This window comes from Heterodontus francisci, chromosome 36 (genome assembly GCF_036365525.1).
Source record: "Heterodontus francisci isolate sHetFra1 chromosome 36, sHetFra1.hap1, whole genome shotgun sequence".
In the NCBI taxonomy this organism is placed as follows: domain Eukaryota; kingdom Metazoa; phylum Chordata; class Chondrichthyes; order Heterodontiformes; family Heterodontidae; genus Heterodontus; species Heterodontus francisci.
The window spans coordinates 33,393,865-33,410,312 of NC_090406.1; the positions used below are offsets into that span (position 1 = coordinate 33,393,865).

The following is a 16,448-nucleotide window of genomic DNA, read 5'->3' on the forward strand; positions in this document are numbered from 1 at the left end:
GTTTTTCTATAGCTGGAGCCTAATGTAGGAGTTTTCAATGCATTTTGAAATGGAATGTGATAATACACTCAAAGGGTTTAATGTATATTAAAATTATGTGTTCAGGAAAATTTTCAATACTTCTGCAACTTACCAAACATTCTGAGCAATAACACTATGATCTTAGACACCCTGGTCTAATTGTGATTTGCCTGGTATAAAAGTTTCAGTACTTTACTGAAGAACTGGCAGAGTGAAAATACTTTAGCAAACACCTCCCAATGAAAAACTGGAGTTCGTAGTAAAACCAAGGCAGCTGAAGGCTCCACTACAGAAGGTGGAACGGGGAGGGGTGGATCCATAGGCAGTCAGAGCAGTGTGCTGGAGGATGAAATGTGTAGTACTGTAGAGTAGTTGGGTACTTGCATTCAGGACGCTGCTGTTTGTGTCTCGCCTCGTGAGAGATAAGCCGGTTTTACGTGATACAAGGAAAAGATTTATTATAGCTGAGAGCTGCTTAGAAGTGGGGCAGTGATTTTCTGTGCAGGTCAATTCATAACAAATCTGCCATACAGTTTGCTGACATTTCATGTAAAGAAAGGAGAAGCAGTTATTCCAGTTTCTGTACTTGTGGAAACAATAGGCAGTGTTTAACAGTCATTTATTGCATTGCAGCTTTCAGAAAATTACAAATGTAGCAAGCTAAGGCTGTGGTTTCTTGGCCTGCTATCCATGTTGATGCTAATTAAATTTTGGATCTTGAATCAGTTCACATCAAAGCTGTGGCTGTCTTAAGTTTGTGTTCTGCTTCATATGTCCTTTTGAATTTAATACAATGTAACTTTCTAAGTCTTGATCAAAACAGATTAACGTAAAGGCATTTTGGGAATCATATGATACCCAAATTCAGCTTGTAATTTCCAAGAAGCTGAATTAACAGAAAATAAGAGGACAAAGTCTGTTAATGATTCAGTTCTTAAGATTGCTGTAAAAAGGCTTCATTATCCCTCCCAGCTAGTTTCTTGTATAATTTCAATACCCAGTTTCTTTTTCCTCTGCAAGCTTTCCTTTCTTGAAGTTGTCGACTCATTGAGGTACAGCTCCATGGAAACCAGTTGCTGTCAAGTAATTTGCCAAAGTGGTCGTTAATCATGCATGAACTTTGAACTTTGGCAAGTTATTCATTCTTCAGGGTCATCACAGATGATCCATTCTCATTGAATGTCCACATACATTCACTTCTGACAGGACTTACTGGATAGTGATCAAGAGTAGATGGCTTGGCTGACTGTGGACATCCCAATATGGGGGGCTGTTACGGACAATTCTAGTGCCCCTGCTGCTGATCCAGCTGAGATCAGCTAACTTGGGAAAGACAGAAGACTGAATTTGGGACTTGCTTGGTCTGTATGGCTGAATTATTAGAGAATAAATCCATTGAGCTTTTTTTTGTTCTCCTTATTTAGATGAAAATATAGAACATAAGGTATGCGTTGGAGTTGGAGCTACAGCATTATTTATCGAAGAATGGATTTTGGTCCTTGGGCGGTTAATTCTGATCATCACTTGTAATAAGTGAGGATGAATGTTTATGAATGTTTAGCTAATTAAGATACAGAAAGTGGCCAGATCAGCAGAAATGGATATATATAGGCTCTTTAAATGGTGCAACATGGTTAGTCACATGGAATGCTTGATCTGCATCTGGGGCCTTATAGTCCTTAAATTGATGGTAATCTCAAAGATCAGTACATAACAAAAAAAACTGCAGAACAAAGATGAATAATGTGACCAGAAAATTTTCAAACATTAATGCTGCCTTGGTGCATGTTTGAAGCTAAAGGAAAAAACAAATAGTGGGTAAACTTCATAGGTTTTGCAAAACAATTAAAAAAGGAAACTCAATCTCTTCAGTCTTTGGCCTCCTTGTCTCGAGAGGCAATGCTAAGTGCCTAGAGGTGGTCAGTGGTTTGTGGAGCTGTGCCTGGAGTGGCCATAAAGGCCAATTCTAGAGTGACAGACTCTTCCACAGGCGCTGCAGATAAAATTGGTTGTCGGGGCTGTTACACAGTTGGCTTGCTCCTTGCACTTCTGTCTTTTTTCCTGCCAACTGCTAAGTCTCTTTGACCCGCCAGTCTTTAGCCTTTAGATAATATAAAAGCTACGAAGTAGGTGTTTCTAAAATGTCAACCACGCTTCTGAAGCTTTATAGAGTGGAATGCATGTTTGCATTTTGCAGGACATATATCCCCAGTAACTCTGTTTCTATGCTGCTATAGTGCATAGGGTAGCCTGTTTTGGTGGTTGCCATTGCTTACATACCAATTCTGATGTGGGTAGAGCTGCATCTACGCGAGGCATGTGTACATGGGGTCAACATGGATGGAAGTAAATTTTATTGAAATTCCTTGGGTGGACAAATTAACGTAACCGGCCATATGATCTGAATATTTGCTTTTGACAGTGAAGCACTGTGAAAAGTAGGTTAAAGTCTTTGAGTATATCTGGGAATAATGCATTGAAAATGGTAATATAATTTGTGTGTATTGGGTTTATGCCCAGTAAGAATCTATGTGTGGTTAATATTAAAATGTTGTTTTTCTGTAGTGGCTCCTTTTTCTTTTTGTCAGTCTGTCTGTCTTTTCTGTTGACTTCCTGCATGAATGGAATTTGTTTAGCTTATTTCCTGCGCCCCACCCCCCCCCCCCCCATCTTTTTTTCCCCAAAGCTCTCTGTTTTGTTGCCTTTCCGGCTGTCTTTAGGCTTTTAAAACCCAAGCTTTGTCATCTAATCGTTACTTACTGATTTTATCTGACCTTTTTATATGGGGCTTGCATTCATCTATGTTTTCCTTGAGTTAATATCTGGGGCTAAGTGGAAATTTTGCATGACCACAGAGTGTACCTGGGATTTGACAAAAGGGTCGTCTATTGGTGTGCTGTCAGAAAACTACTTGTCGGCTGGGGCAGTTTCAGTTGGGCTCAGTGTACCTGGTGTTTATCTAGTGACCCTGCCAGAAAATACATATGTAAGGGCTCCAGGAGAGGAGAGGATCAGGTTTGACTCTTCGTATTTCTCTCTTTGTTCCAGCTTTCTCTCCTCCCCCCGCCCCACAAAACAATCCAGATGGAATACCTTGACAGCATTCGCTGTCTGGATTTGAATAATGAACATGAATCACATAACATAAACATGAATAATGGTCACTTGAGTAAGAAACTGAAGAGCTGTATTTTAACAAGCATCATAGTTGCCTTCTAGAGAAAGAAGGGAAAGTTTGCACAGATGCTATTCATTGAACAAAATCATTTTGCCCTGATAACTTGACAAATAGCTTGACCATTAAATGTGTGGCATGGTTCTGGAATTGAGGAATCTCAACAAGTAGAATCTACTGACATCTGTGTCTAAATTTTGCTGATTGCAAACATTAATTGAGAGAGGAGCTCTTTCGTTAACTGAAGTTTTCTGACAAGTATTTTATTGCAAAAAAATCCCTCAATATTGAGTGCTAAAGAACACTAGAAAATGAAATTGGTTTGCTTCCAGATTTCCTGGCTGAGCAGACATAACAGAAAAGTTAAATTCTACATTTATCATTTGAATTTGACCCAGAATACTGCTGTAGCTCTTGGTGCTTAATCTAATTTCCACTTGGACAATGGAACTCCGTTAAATGGTCAAAGCCATTGAATAACTCAGTAATTTTAGCCCAATATGCAGTGTGGAGATCACCAATGTAGTAAAAGCGAATGTTCTTGAAAAGTCTGTAATATTTGATAATATGAAGATTCCTATTTAATGCGTAGAAAACAGCTCCTATCCTGAGTTGGCTAATCTCAACTCCAAAGCTCAGGGAGATGCAATTGGTCTCAGTGTCCCTGGATTAGTGGGGTGAAAATCATCTAGGATTCTTTCTCCTAATTGCTATCTCGTCATGTTCACACATGTGCATTCATTCGGTGAAAGCAGGGTCAGGCTGAACTGTGATGATCTGTCTTGGTACAAGGACCTGCTGGCATACATGGCCCCATGGATGAAGCATCAGGGGTGCTAGTGCCTGTGGAACTGTACTGTAGTATGTTTCAGTCTTCAGGTGAGCAGGGAAATGCTTGTATGTATTTATAAATATCCGATACATTTTTTTTATATCAATATGGAGCAAAGGTGGGTACATGGTATTGTGGTACATAGCAACCAGGATCTAACTTAATGGTGCAACAGGTTTGAGGGGCTGAATGACCTACTCCTGTTTCTATATTCTTAATTCCTTGACAAGGGGAGAGCCAACTGTGCAACAGCCCCAACAGACAAATTTCTCTGCAGCACCTGTGGAAGAGCCTGTCACTCCAGAATTGGCCTTTATAGCCACTCCAGGCGCTGCTTCACAAACCACTGACCACCTCCAGGCGCGTATCCATTGTCTCTCGAGATAAGGAGGCCCAAAAGAGAAATTCCTATAGTCTCAATTCCTGTTCAGGTAGGATGCTACAACTTTTAAATGTTTTGTTTTTCTCTTCACATGCAGAATCTTTCAGTAGAACAACAGGCTTGGCTGAGGTGAGCAGCATTTACAGCTATACTACAGATTTCTCACGGATAAAATTAGAAATGACTGGTACTTTGTACAGAGTTGTTACCAATATATTTAATATCTTGCATTCTTTTCAAGATGCCCTCTTCATCTGGAAATACAGATGCACCTGCAAGCAAAAAAATTGGACACAGGGGAGTAGATGCTTCTGGGGAAACTACATACAAAAAGGTATTCAGTCACTACATTATATACAAATTTAATTTAAAATTAAACAGGCTTTCTTAGTCTGTTCATTTTTGTTTTGCTTTGTGACATCTATAATTGTTATGTCACAAGAAAATAGAGTTTAATATGTTAAGTCCTATCTGTGAATTATAAAGCAATAATTTGCCAACTTAAAACATTTTTGTACAGAATAAAATGGTTAGCTCTTTACCTACTTTCCCATTATAATTTATCAAAGGGGCACACCCTGCACATCATTAAATCTGAGCAATCATTTAAGTTGCCGAGATAAAAAGAATAACTTAAAATGTCAAATCTGAAACAAATACCAAAAATGCTGGAAATGCGCCAAGTGTGTCATTGTTTGAAGAGAGGAGAAAGATTAATATCTCAAATGAAGTCCCTTTGTCAAAACTGAAAGTCTGAATTCTGACTTGAAATGTTAACCTGTGTTATCTATTGAATGCATAGTCTTCTGTGTATTTATTAATTGTTTTCTGACCAGCCTTTTCTCTTCATGGAAATTGGCTTGAACAATTTTAACAATGCAGATTTTTCGAAGGTACAGTAATTAAGTGCAGGGTTTTTCCCTTGCGTTAATTGAACCATCTTCTGTAGTGACAGGGTCAAAAGGATTTACTGAATACAATTATTAGCAATGTTTTCAGGATATTGTGGGGTAGAAGTTGTACTAAGAACTTTCAGTAGCCATACCAGTGAGAGACTTGGGATCTTGTCAGTAAGCTGGCCCACGTCAGTTACGTCTCTGCTGCTGAGATGCAGTCTAATGATCCAGCCGCAAATTAATATGATTTTCCCCCCTCCCAGGGGCCTTCGTCTGTTGAGACTCAAACCAGTGGCTTTTGAGATGTAAAGTGAACATGTTTAGCTGTTTAAGCGGTGTACTAAGTAATTATTTAAAATAAGCCTCGTAAGCTTTGAAGCCATTGTATGTATTGTTTTGGTTGGATGGTATAAGATACAGTAATTAAATCGAATTCAACCTTCCTTTGATTTATGTCCTTCATTTCTAACATTAAAATTTTGTACAAAATGATGAGAACATGTTTGACATGTTGCTGAGAGACTAATTTGGAGCACCTTCCTTTATCAACTTGTGGCATAATTTCCTGCCTGCTGGTCTCATTACATAATCCAAATAAGCATCCAGGGTCAAGGCCATCAAATGGTTGTGCTTAACCTTGCCTTTAAAGAGCAGCGTTAACAACTAACACAAGATAATTATGGGTGCTTTGTTTATAATGCAAAAATCTTGGGCCAGTGTGCCTTATCTGTGGAAATGTGCTTTTGTCAACACTTGCTTCAGTTCTGCTAAAAGATAATGCGGATATCTGTTCAGTTGAGAAATTTTTGCTAAGCTGATAAACATTTTCTGTTAAAACTATCTGCAGTGCCTTAACTTTTAGTGAAGTTCCCACAGCAATGAAATCAAGTGTTGGCCTTTTTAACCTTTTTAAGCCTTATTTACTTTGCTCAAAATCTAGACAAGCTTCAAGGCATGAGGTAAACAGACCACAGTGCTACATTGTACAGATTAAGGTTAACCTGATCCTACATATGTTGCAGACAACCTCATCTACTCTTAAAGGAGCCATTCAGCTGGGTATTGGATACACAGTAGGAAACCTCAGCTCAAAGCCTGAAAGAGATGTACTGATGCAAGATTTCTACGTGGTTGAAAGCATATTCTTTCCTAGGCAAGTCATTCTTAACTCAAGTAAATTTTTGGGCACATATAATTGATTGAAGCAAGCAACTCTTACCATGCCTTTTTAATTGAACTTTTTCTGTTATTTTAGTTAAGCACTTTGACCAGTGGCACCTAACCACAGGTGAAGTCCAGCCACTGTGATGGAGGAAAATGTGATGGTCAATTCCACAAACATCAAATGAAATGAATGATCAGGTTAACCCGTGCTTAATGGTTAGGAGAGCAATGCTGGCCTGGGCACAAGGAGAAATTCATGTTCCTCTTTGAATGTGCCATGGAATTGTTAAATTCCACCTGATTGGCAGACAGGGCCTTGGATGAATGTCTGATCCAAAGGACAGCACCTTCAATGCAGTTCTCCCTTGGCAGCACATAGAATTGTCATTGTGATGTGCTGAAGTCCTGTAATCTGGCTTGAACCCACATCTGTTGAAGTCAAAGGTAACTGTGCTACCACTGAGTCAGACTGACTTCATCAGATGCAAGAGTTGTTCACCTTTCTTGTGATAAAAGGTTAATTGCTCCTGCTGCTCACCTCCTGTTTGCAAGACCTTGCTGTTCACAATTTGGCTACCACATTTGTCTACATTACCACTGCACTTCAAAAGTAATTCATTGGTTGTGAGTGCTTTTTGGACTTTGAGGACATAAGATGTAGATAAACTGGGGCTGTCAATTTAATTGCTGTTTCGTTCTATGATTAGTACATTGTCATGCAAGTGTTTTTTTCTCTTTTTTAAAAAAAACTATGGGGGTGGTCTGTGTGCCTTTAAGACTGAGTTTGTCCCTCTGGGAGCTGTCTGTGAGCTGCAAGCCTGTTTCCTAGGCAACACAGAGAGGTCACATGCCATATTGTATCATTTTGACTGTGTTTAAAGACTGGCTAGAACCAGTTTGATCTGGCAGACTAGCGAAGCGTGCTCTCCTTGAAGGAAGGATTTGTCTCTCTCAGCAGAAAATCTACATTGGCCTACAGGCTGTGTTTCGCCTAAAGAGGAAAAGACCCCTGGAAAGGAATCTTTGCATTATTGGAGGTAGCAAATTCCTTTTTACTCCCATCTCTAAGAAGTCTCTGCCTCAGGAGTGACTTTCTGTTGTCTTTTGTGTTTCTGGGAGTTTTGGAAACTCAGTAAAGTTTCTACTCTTGGACTGCTAATTCAAAATCTAAATAGACCTGTTGTTATACTCCTTGTATCTGTGTGACAGCTACTGCAGCTGAAGTGCCTTGAATGCCTATCCATTACAGACTGTTTATCAGCTCACCTGGAGACTTCGAGTGGCATCTGGCTATTCAACTCTGGGACATCTCACTGATCCGGGAAAGTATCCAACCAGGACTTACAGCACAGCTGTTTTATTATTCCTAAGAAGCAGCTGTAATTTTAAAACATCATTTTAGAACCGGTTAACCGTTGGTTTTGAATACATGTGTGTGTGCATGAAGGTTAGGAGGAATAAGGAAGTTATAAAGTCTTTCCAGACATAGATTTATCTCCGTATTATTTAATATTTAGTTTATTAATAAATAGTTAATTTGTTGTTTAAAGATACCTCGTTTGTTTTTATTCTGGAGGTTAATAAAGTGTTTCATTGGCTAATTTTCAGTAGGTGGGAAACTTTAATAATATGCTGTGACCCCTGTGGAGTAATGGGACTGAGTTGACAGTGCATTACTCCCGCCTCGGTGGTAACAACATTCATTTTTTGGCAATTAATGTTTTAATACATTATTCAAGGAAGTTAGGGAAATAATACTGGGTTTCAAAAAAAAAAAGGAGCTCTGTTCAATATTACCACTTAACCTTCCTCTTGTGTCTTCAAATTAAAAATATAAAGTTATTTGTTTACTTGACAAAATCCTCTGATTCCTACTCTTGTCATTATTGCTTCCAAGCCATCTGACCCCTGCAAGAACAAGTGATGAGAAAAGATGAAGGCGGTTTGTCATTCGGGGGGCAATAGCACTTGCCACCTGATTGAGTGGCTGGGAAGTGTCATTCCAGGTTAGGTGACAAGGCAGAAAGGTGCCAGGTTGGGTTGGATGTAGCAGAGAGGCTGAAAGTGGCTTAGCAGGGCAGAAGCCCATCCTTAACTGGGAAGTGAGCTAAAAAGAGTAAAAATAGAACTGTCAAGCGAATTTAAAAAAGACTAATTGTGATTCAAGTGAACTAAAATTCAACAGAAGGCAATTGAAAGGGGCAAAAAAATAAAGATAAGTTAAAACATTATGGAGCGAACACTACAAGAGAAAGGGGCTTGTTCTTGGGAAGACTTTTTAAAAACTTTGATGGTTTATTGAAGAGTAAGATCATTACTTGTATCTATTATCAAGCTGAGTCGTGTCATAGACTACTCTTAAGAGTTCAGTTTGAGTTTTTCTATATAATAGCATCAGTAATAAAAAGAAACCTGAATGAAATGGGTGTAGAATTTTTTATCAATTTAATGTGATTAAGATTAACTGCAATCAAAACTTTTAATTGAGGGATTAATCATGATTTAATTCTATTAATCGGATGACAGCCCTGATGTAAACACAACTGCTTCACATTGTAATTGTATCAAATGGTCCAGGTAGTTGCATGAAGCTGATCAGTTATTTATTTGGGTCTTTGTTTTAGAAACATTTTTACTTTCACTACTGATTTTTGTTGCATGGTTTAGATAAAACTAGCATGGTGAGATGAAACACTGGAGGGAATCTGCAGTGGTGATGCTGAAGAAAGTTGCTGTAATAATTCAATTACATTATAATGTTGAGTTTGGCTCTCACTGATGTCTGAATCACTCACTGGTGTGTTGAGACCTCCAGAGATAGTGTTATTAAATTGCTGCATTGAAATGTAATGAAACGGGGACTCATTATGTTACCATTTATTTTAATGCATCTATAAGTGTATGTAACGTATAAACTTGCATTAGCACTGTTAGGGTACTTATACTGTGTGCTACTTTCTGTATTTTGGGACTCCTGCAATTCTCAGTGGGTTTAAATTCAGAGGCAAATTGATAATTGCATCAGTGCTTTGTTGAACTTATGCTGCAAACAGGGATTACACTTGGCTACATATGGTAAGTGTAATTCAATTTAATTTAGTATATTTTGGCACTCAAGTTTTCTTTCAATTTACAGTGAAGGTAGTAATTTGACTCCAGCGCATCACTTCCCTGACTTCAGATTCAAGACCTATGCTCCAGTGGCATTTCGTTACTTTAGGGAACTCTTTGGCATTCGACCCGATGACTATTTGGTGAGTGTGGTTGTTTTAAGTGCTGGGCATTCTCATGCACTGGATACCATAACTGCTCCTTTTTGATTGAATTTGCTTGAGACAAGAATACAAGATCGTTCATGCTCCCTTTCTTCTTGAATTGCATGTAATGTTGTTATGGGACTCAGTGAGGGTAAATGAGGGTAGTTGGGTTTGTGATTTTTTTTTAGACATATATTGTATGTCCATGTGATGCATAAGATCATACAATAATAGAACTGAAGACTTTACCCTTTCAAACTTGGGCTTTTTCTGGAGAGAGTATTTTGAACAATGTAGCCCTAGGGTGAGGAATCTGTAATTGCAGTTCTGTAGCAGGTGAAGAGTGAAATTTGAGGAGAAAAACATGTCATACAACTTTACAATGTATTGGTTTTAAATTTGATTTTTCCTATAAAGTTTGCTTTTGGTAACAAATGTGTTAAATGAACCTACCGATCACTCTAGATTCTATATAGATAGATACTTTCAAATGGTGTTGTGCTTTCCCCCTCCTCCCCATCCCAATAAAACTTTGTGGAAATTAAGGTCATGTCTAAAAAGTATGAATCCTTTGCAGATCATCTTTAATATGTTCATGCCTGATGGTTCAAATCTGGCAGGTAATTTTTGTGCCTGCAGCTATGCTTAACATCACTGGTTCTAAGCTGATTACTGGTATATTTATGATATTTAGAAACTACCTTGTGCAGTATTTAGACAGATGGTTAAATGGATTAGAAGCAGTAAACTAACCTATAATTTCCAGCTAGTAGATTCAGTGAATTTGTACCTCCGGGCCTGTTGTTTTTAGAAAATTTTCAAATTGCTCTGATGCTTAAATAACTTTTGACTACAGTTAAAGGAAATGCAAATGTTAGCTGCAGCAATATTAGTGCAACAATCTTATAAGCTAAAATAAACGCACATTTGAAGAACATTGAATCTTTCCTCCCCATCTTAATACTCATTTAACTTCTGACTAATGTGTTATTCTGATTAATCTGTATCTTCTAATATCTTCAAACTTAATACTCTGCTTACTTTTATGCACCTGGGAAACTGGTTGATCAAATGCCAAAACTCAACAATTGCATTTAGACACAACTAAGCCTATCTTCAATGTGTTTTTACAGTTAAGCGCAATGATGTACCTGGGCTAGTAAGGGGGGAGCAAATCAATCAGGTTTCCCTATCACTATCCAGCACCCTCGATGGAAAATATCAGTGTATGGATGTTGCTTAAAGATGCTTAGCTGTGATACTCTGTTGTTGATTAGCTTGTTAATGCTCATTTTCTGGGGTCATAAATGAAGAATGGCCATCTGGGTGGTTAGTTGATGGGCACTGGGTTTCTGTGGAATTCTGTCCCAACGTAAGTTGGAGAAGATGGTGGGAAAATAAATTTTACCATGTACCTCATAATGACTGCCAGTTGCTCTGAGAATCTTGATTCACTGCAGTGTATTTGAAATATCCTGTACCACTGTGTGGGAGGATTATGTGTAAGATGCAGTAAGATATCGATGCAGTAAAATATTGAGCATTAATTACTACTAGTGATCTTTCTATTCAATTGTGCCATTGTACTTATAGCATAAACTGTTGGTTTAAACTGATCATCTTGGTTGACTTGACTCTGCCTGTGGAACTTCATAAATGAAGTATTTTCCATGGTCTGAAAACCATTGCTGTCAGCTTAGGTTGATTTTAAAGACAGTGATCCCACCGGTGTGTGGAGATGAGAGAAGCAAATCATGTGTAAGATATGGGGGAATTGTGCTGTGCCATGCCATGCTTCTATAGTGCCCCTCTGGCACCTTGCTTGTGACTATTCTTCACCTGTGAGCTGAGACTGAGCGGTGGCTAGTGTTCCACTCTGAAGGTCATTGCAGCTGACCCAGATCCTGTTCTGAACTGATGTTCACAGACATACCTTTCACCAAGCGTCACTATAGGTAACGATCAGGAATGGGAAACCCGCATGAATTTCTCCCCCCGCCCCCACCCAGTACAAGAGCACTAAAACCAGCTGTAGAATATTGGTAACTCTGTACAGACCACGGTTTTTGTGTGGGATTGTCTTGTCCTGAATGACTCAGTACCGTGATAGTACATTTACCAACAGAGCTAATTTTTCATTTTAAAATGAAACAGTCATGAAGTGTGCATTGGTGTGTTTTCTGTGCAGAGCAACTTTTTTTTTGTTGGTTAATGTTTTGTCTGTTTTCCTTGGACAATGAGTTCAATTTCATGTGCCAGGAAATGCCGTTGGGTTCAAATTTGTGGAGTTGCTAATCGAAAATCAAACTATTCTGCCTGTAATTTGCATGATTTAATCCTTCAGCAGCACAATTGATAGATTTAAGATTGACAGTATAAACTTATTTTTATATTGTCGGCTATTTCAGTGTTTGTCCTTCTGATGGAAGTCCAAGATAGTGGCCTGAATCAGCCTGAAGTAATTGCAGGGAGGGAGGGAAGGTACTTGACTCATTAAACCTGCTCAGTCCTCTGGGACAATCTCATTTTGTATCAAGTATATTCAGTCATTTAATTAGCAAGCACAAGTTAGAGATTTATTGTTAAAGGCAAGCACAGCTGAAGACCTCATATTTTGTCTGGAACTGCTTTTGTGATTGAGTAAGTATGGTTTCCATGGTGGCAACTCAGAGGAGAGCACTGATAAGTATAATGTTGCACCAAGACCCTGCTTATTCTCTCTTCCATTGATCCCATACTTGTGTGCTGGTAACTGCATTATATATCCTGCGACAGTGTCTTAATTTTAACAGAAAGTAAATCTCATGTGAAAAAGTGGTACGTGTGTAATAGAAATGTAAATAATTAACTGGGGATGGGTATATTTAACCAGCAAGGTGGTTTCCTGGGGTATGGCCAGCAATTTTGATTGGCTTTTGGTATCCACAGTTGCGGCTTCCACTGCTTTCTCTGCAGCTGCTTCAGGATTTTCCTGTCAATTACATCATTATGTTGTGTATCAGACAGTAAGAAACCCTACTTGGTGGGATTCTCTGGGGATGGACATTTGAGTTTTTTAACGAAACAAACTTTTCTGAACTTTTCTTTTTGTCTACTAAATGAGGGAGTGCTTTGAAAAAGTGTTTTTCAGACCATTTTAAAAAACAATTTGGGTGGGAGAGTTGGTGGTAACTGTATTGGCAAAAGTTGAAGTGTAAAGTTGGGTTCTGGATAAGAGTGTTTGCTTTTTAATGTGTCCTCTCACAGTATTCGTTGTGCAATGAACCCTTGATTGAACTCTCCAATCCTGGTGCCAGTGGGTCTCTCTTTTATGTGACTAGTGATGATGAGTTCATTATAAAGACCGTTGTAAACAAAGAAGCAGAATTTCTGCAGAAGTTGCTTCCAGGTTATTATATGGTAAGTTAATTTTCTCCCTCCCCCTTGCATTTTTGCCTTCTCCTCTCTTGATAGTGTTGACTGTTGCTGAAATATAGTTCCACAGAAGCCATCTGCCGACTTGTACCTTACCCAAGTAGTTGTTGACATGTGGGCCTAGATGGTGAGTGGCAGTAACTTATCAGACCCTTATGTGGGAGTTGATACATTGAATGTCATCTGGCTGCTTAACTGGTCGACAATGCAACTTTTGCTGATGTCCACAAACTTTCCTGTTCCTGTTAGGGTCACCCACAGATGTCAAATATAACACATGTTAAATATAAAAATGAAATGGCATCTGGTTGACTCAATGGGGCAGATTTTGAAAAGGCTACGGAGGTGGGCTGGCCTGTACTTTCCCCCTGCCAGCTGGCATGCTGGTTTGCTGGCATGTTCCTGCTGCAGAGCCATTTTTTAAGAGGCTGGTTCGGGGGTGAGGTGGGTGGGGGGGGTGGGCGGTGGTGGGTGGTTGGGTGGTGGTGACAGCTATGGCGGGTAGCCAATTGTATCCCTTAATGGATCTATTCAAGCCACTGTGCAGAAGCTGACTGGAATTTTACAGTTGGGCGCCCAGCTGAGGCCAAATCTTGACCAGTAAATGGAGGCAGCCTCCTGATGGCAGACCGGGGGCCAGCACTCCATCTAGCAATTGTGGCGGCGGAGGGTTAAAAATGCAAGATAACCATAGCTGTGGCCACCCCTCCATGATGACAGCCTGGCAGCTGTGGCCTCTTTATTTTTAAGTTTTGAAAATTGTTCAGAGATTGTGGGGCTGCCAATCTTCTAGGGCTGGGGGGGGACTCCTATTGGCCCTCCAGTCTCGAGAGTCCATCCGCCATCTTTAATTGGAAGGCAAGTTGTACCCTGGCCACTAATTAGCCCGCTCATTAAAAATAGCGATGGCGTCAGGCGCCGACATGGGTTGGGATCATATAACAAAATATCAGTCCAGTGTCATGGTATCTAGAGCATAATGCTGTACTGTAGTTGCGTGAAGGATGACTATCGGTTCATTTGTTACACTGATACATTGAAAATAATTTCTCTTTTGCTTCAGAACCTGAATCAGAACCCAAGGACGCTCTTGCCAAAGTTTTATGGACTGTACTGTGTCCAATCTGGTGGCAAAAACATCAGAGTGGCAGTGATGAATAATGTGTTGCCACGAGTGGTGAAGATGCACATGAAATATGATTTAAAAGGTTCAACCTGCAAACGGAGGGCTTCAAGAAAAGAGCGGGAGAAATGCAGGCCAACATTCAAAGACCTGGACTTCATGCAGGATTTCTCAGATGGGTTGTTACTGGACACAGACACTAACAGCGCCCTGGTTAAAACGCTACAGAGAGATTGCCTGGTACGAGTAGAGTCAGGGTTATACAGCTAGAGGGGAGAAAGGTTATCCGTTGTAATACGACTCAACAATGTTCTGGTCAAGGCTCAATGTATGGAACAAGGAAGTGATATCAACAGTAATTAATTGATTTTATACTTGCAATTAATACTCTGGAAGAATGAAGAACAACGATATTAAAAGGAACGGAAGGGGGAAAAAATGATTAGAGAAGATAGCTCCTGGGGAAGAGCTGATAGCACCACAGAAATCGTGATTTTAATGGTCATGAGTACCCATGCATTGCCATCTGGATTGAGTTTAGGTGATTCGTTCGGAGTGGGGGATGTTAAAGAGGAAATTGCAGCGAGTATTTGTCCAATGAATGTTCAAGTTTTTTTTTGATGGAATTGTGAACAGTTTGTCTGGCCAAAGTTTTTCCCCAGGAGATATGGTGTGGATGTGATACAGCCACTGCTAGCCCAGACATCAATCAATGGGTAATATCATGCATTCTTCCAATTTAACATAATTAATCTGATCTTGGGTGGAATACTGCAATTTTGTGGCATACTTCTTATTTCAGGTTGAATATATTATAATATTTTTTAAAATGTTCAATTTAATCTTTTGGAACGTTTCAATTCTAGTTTGTTGATTTTTGTGCTGTCAGGCAAGTTGTCATCCTGAATTATTTGATTTCCCCTCATTCTTGTTTTTGTGTGCAGACTAATTCTGTCATTTCTCTCTTCCTGCAATCTCAATAGGTGCTAGAGAGCTTTAAAATCATGGATTACAGTTTGTTGTTAGGAGTTCATAATTTGGACCAAGCAGAACGCGAGAGGCAGTCAGAGGGATCACTAAGTACCTCTGATGAGAAGCGACCCATTGCACAGAAAGCTCTGTATTCCACGGCCATGGAATCTATTCAAGGTGGAACTTCACGGGGCGAGTCCATCGACACAGATGACACGTATGTAACATGTTTTTAAAAAAAATCTTTTTAATTTTTGCATTTACAGATGTGCTTGGCTTCGATCATAGTGTTTTTATCAACTGCTCTGAGTAAATACAGCATGAATCAAACTTAAAGCTATGTTGCTTAATTGAAGTACTTAATTCTGAACCTTTTAAGAATATCCTCCTACTGCACCAGTGTGAATTCTGTTTATCTTGCCCACTATCCTTGGAGTCTTTCAGCCTGCATATTAAGTGACTAGATAGTTTGGTTCTGTATCTTGCCTAAACTCATTTTGAAATAGGTCCCTTACAGCTGCAGCATGACTTTTATCCAAAATTACTTGTTACAATCAATTAAAGGCAATAGTGGTTGAAGGAAAGTGTGATCGATCCACTGCAGTTTGGTTCATGTATTAGTGTGAAGTGCTGGTATCATGATGCCTGAACATTTCAAGGCTTGCGTCATGATGTCACTGCTGGGAATTGTAACTCCATATGTTTAGCCTAGTGATGCTAGAGGTGTATAAGACTCGTGTCAGGAGAAAAGCACTAGAGACACAGTTTAGCATTTGGTAGTCTGTCTCAACCAAGTCCTTAATGTGATGATCAACACTTGCATGTTAAAGGAATTTCTCAAATTGTGGGAAGTAATTGAAAGGTTGGTTCAAGTTTTATAACTTAAAAATGTTCTTGGCAGAAATGTCTCTTGCTCCTGTGAGGAATTGGCCTGATTTGTTTTTCATAACTAGACTGTTACATCCCCTAAACAAGGGAGACAGTGGTATAGTGATAATGTTACTGGATTAGTAATCCAGAGGCCCAGGCTATTGCCCTGGAGGCACTGATTCAAATCCTGCCATGGTAGCTGGTGGAATTATTTAATTTTGAAACTGAATGCAGATTGCAAGCAGAGTGTGGAGATATGAGTTTGGTGAGTGGGGAGTTTGGTGAAGTGGGGAAGAGTTGCTTTTTTTCTATTTTTTTCATCCTCCAGTATTTGGTTCTTAC

General features: G+C 39.4%; 1 protein-coding gene across 11 annotated transcripts in view; it reads left to right on the forward strand.

The window, feature by feature from the left end:
• LOC137351735 (phosphatidylinositol 4-phosphate 5-kinase type-1 gamma-like) overlaps positions 1-16,448 on the forward strand; it is a 214,556-nt gene that overhangs the window by 102,460 nt on the left and 95,648 nt on the right. For all 11 annotated transcript variants that reach the window (XM_068016487.1, XM_068016490.1, XM_068016486.1 and 8 more), the window contains 7 exons: positions 4,508-4,539; positions 4,652-4,744; positions 6,329-6,459; positions 9,607-9,724; positions 12,974-13,126; positions 14,205-14,504; positions 15,248-15,453. In XM_068016487.1, coding sequence (XP_067872588.1) covers positions 4,508-4,539; positions 4,652-4,744; positions 6,329-6,459; positions 9,607-9,724; positions 12,974-13,126; positions 14,205-14,504; positions 15,248-15,453 — 1,033 coding nt within the window. The remainder of the gene's footprint in view (positions 1-4,507; positions 4,540-4,651; positions 4,745-6,328; positions 6,460-9,606; positions 9,725-12,973; positions 13,127-14,204; positions 14,505-15,247; positions 15,454-16,448) is intronic.